The following is a 10,444-nucleotide window of genomic DNA, read 5'->3' as shown; positions in this document are numbered from 1 at the left end:
TGCACAAAATGCGAGTGACATGTATATGTGTCATCAATTTGAAATATTTGCTAAAAATCAAAACTTCAATATTGGCACGAGATGTTTGCTAGGGATACTCCCGTGCCTGTCTAGCCCTAATACCAACGCCAAGAGTCATCACTGCGTCCCTCCTCCTGCGAGAGGCCCTGCCATCTCTGTCCCACCTTGTGAGTGGGTGAGTGAGCACAATGGCGCATCACGGTATTCCCCAACACGAGATTGATGAGCTCCTGAATAATCCCCTTTGAAGAAGAAATTGATTCTCCCACTGATGATCTTGCTCATCGAGACTACATCCAACCTGAGTTGGAATCAAGCAGCGAGGACGAGACTTCATCCCCAAGAAAGGCGAAGTATATGGCTGTCTGCATGGCTGTATCTACCCTGCAACACCACCACCACCACTTTCTGCCTCATCAAGCCACTCTTACTCAATGGATAATTCCTCTAGTGATGAAGAATACAAAGCCAACCCCTCAGGTGAACATCAGCTGCCTTCGTGGTTAGGCTTGCCCAGGAAAACTTAGAGGAGTGGGGAAGAACTAGTTAGTGAAAAGTGCAAGGTAGGTGAGCAGTGCTTTGTTTTCTTCACATGGTGAATGACGATACCCACCACCTCCAGCTCCACACTGTGCTGCCTCTCCCCATCCCAGCACCTCCACCACACCTAAACCTCACCACACTCCCTTCCCACACCCTCCCTGCGCTTCCTCCCTTGTCTCAAACAGTAAGAAAAGAAGCAAAAGGTAAAGTAAAAGGGAAGAGAAAAGGCAGGGAGAAGAAAAGTGAGTCGTGGGGAAAGTGAGTAGGCAAGCTCTATTCCCCAACCTCCTCTGCAACCTACTACTGAATTTCCTCCCCATCCTGATGACGGCGACAGAGGTGGCCCCATTGGTGATGAAGGCGAAACTGAAGGAGAGGATGAAGTCACATGGGAATGGGAACATGGGAGCAATTTCGTTCCCATCATTCATCCCTTCACAGGCGGTGATACGGCAGGTTGTATTGTGCTGGAGGTGACTTCCATATCAAGGAGACTCGATTCCTTCAAGAATCTTTTTAAAGAGGGAGCTAATATTGAGAATCTTTCTCTTCTCTAACACCTATGCCACCTTCTGCCGTGGCACAACCCTACAGCCGACTCTTTGATGCAGACATAACGAGTGACGAATTGTACCTCTTCCTGGTCTTGGTTCTCCTGATGGGACTAATCAAGAAAAATCAGTTGCTGTCGTACCGGACTGTTGACTCCCTTATGTTGACACCCTTCTTCTGAAGAGTTATGGGGTGGAATAGGCTCCAGTACATACTAAGCTGCCTTCATTTTTTCGATGTTGAGGACTCCAGCAACATTGGCAACACTGACAGGATGAGGAGGATTAAGCTCGTGTTTGATCACCTGAGGGCACAGTTCTCCACCTCTTTCTCTCCCTATACAGCAGTGGTTTCCAACCTGTGAGGTGCTCCCCCATAGGGGGGCATGAAAGGCTGCCTGGGGGAGTGCTAAGGCTTGATAAAGAGGTTAATTATATATGAAACTATGAATTATGATGGAATTCAATATTTTCTAAATATGGTGAAAATATTTCAGATATGAATAAGAAATCTAGTTATCTGAATATATAAACAATTTCAAAGATTAAGAATCTATGATATTTATTGACACGTGCCAGCTATGCCAGTGAAATACAGTATTTGAGGAAGGTGGCACAGAGAACGTGTCATTCAGTGTGGGGGGGGGGCGAGAATTAGAAAAAGTTGGAGACCACTGCCCAACAGAGACCTGGTCATAGACGAGAGTCTTGTGCTATGGAGGAAAAACATCGCCTTCAGGCAGTACAGTATATCCCAAGCAAGAGATACCTCTGTAGGTTCAAGATTTTTGTCATGTGTGACTGCAAGACCGTGTATGTGCAGGACATAGTCCTGTACACAGATGCACAGTCAGACATTATGGAAGATAGAACAGTCGGACTGTCAGTGGCCATGGAGAAGACTATGATGGAGAAGTACCTTCATTGTGGGCGCATCCTGTACCTGGACAACTGGTACACAAGCCTGATTCTTGCTCGGTACTTGCTCCAGGAGGAGACAGGTATCTGTAGGAAAGTAAAGAACACCCAGCGGCACATGATACAGATAGGCCAGAAGCTTCAAAGGAAGGAGGCTGTGTTTTACAAGGCGAACAATATCCTCACCACCACCTGGCACCACAACTGAGAAGTGAACCTCTTATCGATGGTTCACCGCCCCCTGATGCACCTCACCAAGACCGTGGACTACCACAGGGAAGAATGGGTTCACCTTTGGAAGCCAGAGGCAAGTGGACCACTCTGAGTCCATGATTTTAAGTGTGGACTGTGCCAGGCCCAAGATGAAGTGATACAAGAAACTTTTCTTCCATTTTCTGGATATAACTGAATGCCCACCTCCTCCACGCCAGCACCACGGAAACCAGCGAGACCTTCAAGGGGTTCATCAGAGAGCTGTGTAGGGAGCTGGTTGGCACCCACGGACGTGATCGTGGGCCTCACCAACATCCACACTGCGGTGACAACCCCCTACGCCTCATCAAACGCCACTTCCATAAACCTGTCACCCCACAAGGCACAAAAAATGACTCCCCAATGCAGGTGTCACATCTTCCAGAATAGCCCAGAACGGCCATGGACCCAGTGGAAGGACACCAGGTACCAGTGTGTGGAGTGTGATGTAGGGTTGTGCCTAATCCCATGCTTTGAGGAATGTCACACTTCTAAGTGTTAGAAACCTGTGTTATGTACGAAAAAAGATCCTTATGAGTGTAACTGTAATGTATATATAAATTTGGGTAAGCTATTTCATAAGTAACTGTAATATATATATATATATATATATATATATATATATATATAAATTAGTGTAAGTGATTTCATGATAAGTGCAGTGTAAGTACTTCATATATAACTTGTGTAATGTGTCTTGTGTGTTCGAGAGAAGACACAAAATTAATAATGAGTACAATCTTCTTCTTCTTCATCAGCTTTATTTACCCATCTTTATATGGGGTCGCTGTTCTTGATGAGTCTCTTCCACCTGCCTCTATCGCCTGCCATGTTGGTATCCAGACTCTTCTCTCTCATATCCGCCACTATGCAATCTTTCCACCTTATTTTGGGTCTTCCTCTCCTCGTCCTTCCCTATACTTCCATATCCAGTGCTCTCCTCTCGTCACTTTGTCCATCGCTCCTCATGACATGCCCGTACCATCGAAGTCTTGCCTCTTGTGCCTTTTTCGAAACCTCCACCACCTTCACTGTTCCTCTGATCCTTGCATTGCTGATTCTGTCCTCCCTTGTCACGCCACACATCCATCGCAACATCCTCATTTCCGCTACTTCCATCCTCCTCCCGTTTACTTTCTTCACAGGTAGTGCCTCCGCGCCCCCCCCGTACGTCATTGCTGGTCTTACCATAGTTTTGTACACCTTTCCCTTTAATTTCACTGGCATTCTCCTGTCGCACAATACCCCTGATACGTCTCTCCAACTTCTCCATCCTGCTTGGATTCTTCCGATTATTTCCTTATCTTCACTACCGTCTGCTGATAGGGTGGATCCCAGGTATTTAAATGCATCCACCCTCTTCAGCTCCACGCCATCCAGCCTAATACTTTCACGTCTATTGTGCACCTGCTCTGTACACATCATATATTCTGTCTTTGTACTACTTATTTTCATTCCTCTAGTCTCCAGTGCTAATCTCCACTCATTCAGTCTGCGCTCTATCCCTTCTTTTGACTCACTCACCAAAACCACATCATCGGCATACATCATGTCCCACGGTGTCCCCATTCTTACATCCTCCGTCAACACATCGAATACGATGTTGAAAAGGAAGGGGCTCAGCGCAGAGCTCTGAAGCAGTCCCCCTCCACTCCAAAACTGTCCGTCATGCCTGCTCCACTCCTCACTCGCGTCTTAACATTCCTGTACATTTCTCTTACCAGTCTTACACATTTTTCCGGTACTTTTCTCTCTCTCAAACATCTCCACAACTCCTGTCGCGGTATTCTAAAATAGGCCTTCTCTAGATCTATAAATACCAATTATGTAGTTCTTTCTGTTTTTCTCTATACTTTTCTACCATTTGCCTCAGTATGAATATTAGGTTCGTTGTTCCTCTTCCCGGCATAAAACCAAACTGACCTCTGGCCACCTCCACCTCCAGCCTCAGTCTCTCATCCAGTATCCCTTCCCAAACCTTCATTGTGTGTGATAGCAGCTTAATACTATTTGCTGATGATAGTACCTTTTATGCATGCCACCAAAATCTCAATGAACTATCAAATGTTGTAAATAGCAGCCCAATAGATATTGAAAAATGGATAACAAGCAACAAGCTCACGCTAAACGTAAGCAAATCTCATTACATTATATTTAGAAGGAAACAAAGCATTGCAAATCAACCCAACATCTACATAGGTGTCCAGTCAATTGAAAGAGTGGACAGTATAAAATTCCTTGGTGTTATAATTGATGAACGTTTGTCATGGCATTTACATATCCAGTATCTCCATACAAAGATTAGCAAACAGTGTGGTATCATGTACCAAATTCGTAATCAACAAACAACACGGTCTTTTAAGCTCATTTATTAATCGCTGATTTTTCCTTTATTGTTTTATTGTAACAATGTATGGAGTGGTGCTTATAAGACACAGCTAAACCGCTTATTTATAGCCCAAAAGAAATCGGTCCGTATAATGGAAAACTTACGCAAATATGACCACACTAATCCATCTTTCAAGAAATTGGGTGTCCTAAAATTGCCTGATATAAAGTCCTACTGCACTGCTTTGTTTGTTTACAGGTCTGTGCGCAACCTGTCATTTAACAGTTACTTTGATTTTAATATGAATGATCGGTATAATCTCCGAAATAACTGTAATCTATAAATACCGCTCATGGCTTCAACCCAGTCCCAGTCACATATCACTTATCAGGGACCCAAAGTTTGGAATGGTATCCCAATGGCCATTCGGGAACTAAGAGAGCCTGTATCTTTCAAATCTGCTTATAAATCCTACTTACTATCAAAGTACTAATTCTTTAAATTAGTTGACTTTCATTATTATTATTATTTATTATTATTATTGTTATTGTGGTAGTTATTATTATTATTATTACTATTATTACTGGCATTAATATAAAATTACCTCCGTTTTGTTGTAGTGCTATCTTGTATATGCCCTTTATTAAAATCTTAAATTATTGTCATTCGGGGATGACCATTATTACTTAAAAGTCATACAGCTGATTTAGTCAAATCGTAGTTTTAGCCTTACTAGACAACTGATGTTTACCAAAAGTGCAAGAAATACAAGGTGCCTTTAAAGAGAGTTCCTGGACTCTCAAAAGGCTCAGCCGCTAGTAAACTAAGTGTTATGTCAACTATTGTAATCTCTATGGCTAAATAAACTTTTGACTTTGACTTTGACTTTGACTTTAATTCCATGATAATTGCCACACTCTAGTACATCTCCTTTCTCATTGAAAATGGGTACCAACACACTCTCCCTTCACCCATCTGGTATCTCTTCCTGCTCCTCTATCTTGCACAGTAAATTCCACAACAAATCCACTCCCGCTTCTCCCAGGGCCCTCCACGCCTCCACCGGGATCTTATTTGGTCCAGTTGCCTTGTTGTTCTTCATTCTTTTAAGTCCTCTCACCACTTCTGTTCTCTCTGCACAACTCGCAAGACCTAGGTATGGTATTCCATCGTCCTGATGATCCCGTGGGTTCTCCTCATTTAGAAGGCCCTCAAAGTACTCCTTCCATCTCTCTAGTACCTTCATCTCATCGATAAGCACAACACCATTTACATCTTCCATCTGTTTCACATGATTTACATCCCTTGTAGACTTGTTCCTAATCCTTGCTATCCTGTATATTCTCTTCTCTCCTTCAGGTGTTTCCAGCTCCTCATACATATCACGACAAGCCTCAGCCTCAGCCACTGCCACTGCTTTCCGTGCTAACTTCTTTGCACTTCTATACACCATCTTGTCCTCCCACGATCTGCTTTGCTCTCACTGCTTCTTTGTTTCCTTTTTCCTTTTTAGTGCATTCTTAACGTCTCCTCTCCACCACCATTCTTCTCTAGTTGTACGTCGCTTTCCCGATGTTTCTCCAAGTACTTCTCTGGCCACTCCTTTCACGGTCTCTGCTTTCTCTTTCCACCAGTCCTGAACTCCCTCTATATTTACGTTCACCCTATCCAGTACCTTAGTCTTGAACTCTTGTCTCTTCGCTTCCTCCTTCAGTGCCGTCCATCGAATCCTCTTCTCATACCTCCACCTTCCTTTTCTTGGTCTTCTTAGCCACACATCCATCACCAGCAGCCGGTGTTGCGGTGCTACGTGATCACCTGGTATAACTTTACAGTCTTTTTATCTCTACCAGATTTGGTCTTCTGTACATAAGGTAGTCTCTCTGGGTAGAATATCCTCCTCTCTTATACGTAATGATATGCTCTTCCCTCTTGCAGAAGAAAGTATTAGCAATTGCCAGGTCAAAGGAAATGGCCAGATCCAGTATCCGTTCACCCTCTGCATTTACATTTCCAAGCCCATGGCCTCCATGTATCCTTTCAGTTCCTTCATTATCTGCTCCAACATGTCCATTCGGATCCGTGCCCAGCACCACTCTCTCCTCCACAGCAATTGTCTCCATCTCACTTTCTAGCTTTCTCCAGAACTCTTCCTTTTCTTCATCCGTTGATCCTGTCTGTGGTGCATATGCATTAACCACATTTATTATACATGCCCCATATATTAACCTTACACAAATAACGAGTACAATATGCGAGACTAATTCGTTGTGCGAAAAAGTATGCAAATGTAAAATATATATGTGTGGACAAACACTTATGTGAAAACTAGAAAATCCATTAATACGAACATTATCGAAAAAATGCCACTCACTCGAATGTTGTAATGTGCCTCCGCACCTAATTATGCTTGGGGACAGTTCCCACATCATCTGTATACCTTCTGAAAGTGTTCCTGGGTCATTTGGGATACTTACCCATGGAGAAAACGATCACCTACCTCAGTTCGCTGGGTGTCGGCTTTGGCCGAAGAAGTCTACGGGCATTACTCCGAACATTTCAGTTGCCTGCCGAGAGAGAATTGACCTTAAAATCGACCTTTTAGGCAACTGTAATTACTTTTATGGTTGTTCTTCATTTTTTGTCATAATTCCTAACCTATCTACCAAACAAAAACAAAAAAAAAATAGGCCGGCACTGGGGTGCCATGAAGGTCCCAAGTCGGCTGGCATGTGGCAGGTTAAATACTAGTAGTAAATATGGAAATGATAACTTCACTGTGAATGATGTCCAGTCCGACAATGTACAACAAGGAAAACGTGTAGGAATAATCATAAAATTATTTTAATAAAATCAAGTCTACATTGCTCAGGGGCAGTAGAGAAGGATAGGAGATTAGTTGGTTCTGCAAATATATATATAATAATCGAATCAAAATGAGATTAAATCATGTTCCCTTTGTTCAGCATATTGGTATGCATACATCTGCACTACTGTGTTCAGTTTCGGTCACCGTATTGTAAATATTTAATAAATAAATGATGTGCAGAAAATAGAGAGAGTATAGGGAAATGTGACAAATATGATTCCCACACAAGAGGAATGGTTAGAAGTGTTAATTATAATACCTTTATCAAGGGACAGACTTTAATGGGATCTGATCCAAGATTACAACGTTGCCGAATGACGCTATACTACGACAACGTACTTGGTGTACAGTACTTGGCAACAGACCGGTCATCTTTCACCAGAGCCTATCTATCTATCTATCTATCTATCTATATATATATACCCCCATGGAAAGGGAGGTAGCCGAGACAGGACGACACACTCCCAATTTACTCATCCACTCAAACACAGTCATTCGCATCTTAGCCCCAAGGGGAGAACGGACAGATCCTCATCGCACCACACCGCACGAGGGTCAACTGCGCAGTGCAATCAGTGACATCCGCAGCACGGCCCGACAGCAGAGCTGGTTTACCCTGCCACATCGTTATGGACCCATCCCCTTAACCACACTTGACATGATCAGCTGATCAGACCAAATGCAGGAGAACATCCACTGAGGGCTACGTCATCCTTTATTCATTCACAGTTACTCTCCAGTCATTTCTATTGCTCAACAGACATCCCTCTTGTATCCAACGCTCTCTTCACACTGTCGATCCATCCTATTCGTGGTCTCCCTCTCAGCCTTATACCTCTCACATCAGCTCTAGTTATCTTTTTCAACAATCGCTCATTATCCATTCTCTCCATATGCCCAGACCATCGCAACACCCTCTGTTCAACTTGATCAGCCATCTCCCAAACAACTCCACTTTTCTTTGCACTTCATCATTTCTCACTCAGTCCATACACGTTACTCCACACATACTCCTCAGACACCTCATCTCCATTACATTCTAACTTTTCCTCTCTGCTACACCCATATTCCATGTTTCAGCCCCATATAACGCAGTCGGTACCACAATACCCTCATGCAGTCTTCTCTTTACATCCATTCTAAACGAACGACATCTAAACACTTTTTTCATTCCTCCCAGCACCTTTCCTACTTCATTTATTCTAAACTTCACTTCTGCATTTATTCTTCCATCCACAGCAACATGTGACCCTAAATACTTAAAACACTCTACTTTTTCAAGCAACTCATCATTCAAAATTATATTCATCCTCCTACCATTCACTAACCTCGTTCACTTCATCTCCTTACTCTTATTCTCATTTACTTTCAATTTCCTCCTTTCACACACTCATCCAAACTCCTCTACCAACTGTCTCAATCTCTCCTCTGAAACAGCTAGCAGTGCAGTTTCATCCGCAAACAGCAGCTACTTCAGATTCCACTCTCTACCATCAACATTTACCAGACTCAGACCTCCACCTAGCACTCTTGCATTCACCTCCCTTACAACACCATCCATATAAACATTAAACAACCAATGCGACATGACACATCTCTGCCGCAGCCCCACTTTCACGGGAAACCAATCACTCACAGTGTTTTCCATTCTTACACACTCTCTACTATTTACATAAAAACTTTTCACTTCTTTTAGCAACCTACGATCAAGTCCATACAATCTTAAAACAGTCCACAAAGTCTCCCTATCAATTCTATCATACTCTTTCTCAAAATCCTTTCGCTAAATACTTTTCACACACCTGTCTCACAGCAAACACCTGATCCACGCATCCCCTCTCTCTCCTAATGCCACAATACTCATCACTCATCACTCCCTCTGTACCCTCTCTAATTCTTTTAATTAACACTTTATCATACACCTTACCTACAACATTCAAGAGACTTATACCCCTATAGCTAGTGCATTCATACTTATCACCCTTACCTTTATACAACTGGACCATACAAGCACTTGCCCAGTCAATGGGCACCATACCTTTCACAAAACACATATTCAACAATCTTACTAACCAGTCGGCAATAGTCGCTCCACCATCTTTCAGGCATTCACAACACACCCATCCATACCTGCAGTTTTCCTTGTTTTAATCTCCTTTACTGCCTCCTGCACTTCCTCCATCATGATCAAATAATCATTCATTTCTCCCAATACATTAATTCTTTGCATTATTCCATCTGCCACAATCTCAGTCACCCTTTCCTCCTCTACATTTAACAATCTTTCAAAATACTCCTCCCATATCTTCCTTACTGCATCCATCTCAGTTAACATCCTTCCATCTTCTGCTTTTACTCGCTCTTCCTTCCCAGACTCCCTTTCGAACCCTTTTCATCTCCTTCCAAAACATTTTCTTTTTCTGTTGAAAATTCTCAGTCAGCCGCCTACCCCACCTCTCATCTGCTGCCACTTAAGCATCACGCACAGCCCTTCTCTCCTTATTCCTCTTTTCCTTATACCTTTCATATGACATCTCATCCTTCCTCTGCAGCCACACTTCATATGCACGTTTCTTCTCAACCACAGCCATACTTACTTCCTCGCACCACCATTCACTTCACTTTCTTACATCACCACCCACTTGTCTCACACCACACACCTCTTCCACAGGCCCCACCACAGCACTCTTAAACAACTGCCATTCCTCCTCCACACTGCCGTTCTCCTGATGTTTCACTGCGTTCCACTCATATTTCAATTTCTCCTGATACTCTATCATTTTCTCTCTTTTATCCAACGCACTCACTTTCAAAACCTCCCTGGCACACCTAACTCTCCTACAGTAGCTCTCACTCACGTCTTACCTACTCTCAACTTTTCCTCTACCAGATAGTGGTCAGATATACCTCCACCCTCCCCTCTCAGAACTCTCACATCCAACAATCTTCCTATTACATTCC

General features: G+C 43.1%; 1 protein-coding gene across 1 annotated transcript; it reads right to left on the bottom strand.

Moving 5' to 3' along the window:
* Positions 1-5,581: 5,581 nt before the first annotated feature.
* Positions 5,582-6,067, bottom strand: LOC145395254 (uncharacterized). The gene has a single exon (XM_080268941.1). It carries the CDS (start codon positions 6,065-6,067, stop codon positions 5,582-5,584), a length of 486 nt encoding a protein of 161 aa, XP_080125067.1.
* Between the last annotated feature and the right edge of the window lie 4,377 nt (positions 6,068-10,444).

The sequence above is a fragment of the Coenobita brevimanus genome, chromosome 30 (genome assembly GCF_032717465.1).
Source record: "Coenobita brevimanus isolate Jiangsu-jjx chromosome 30, ASM3271746v2, whole genome shotgun sequence".
Lineage (NCBI taxonomy): Eukaryota > Metazoa > Arthropoda > Malacostraca > Decapoda > Coenobitidae > Coenobita > Coenobita brevimanus.
This window is presented reverse-complemented; position numbering and strand designations above follow the sequence as displayed.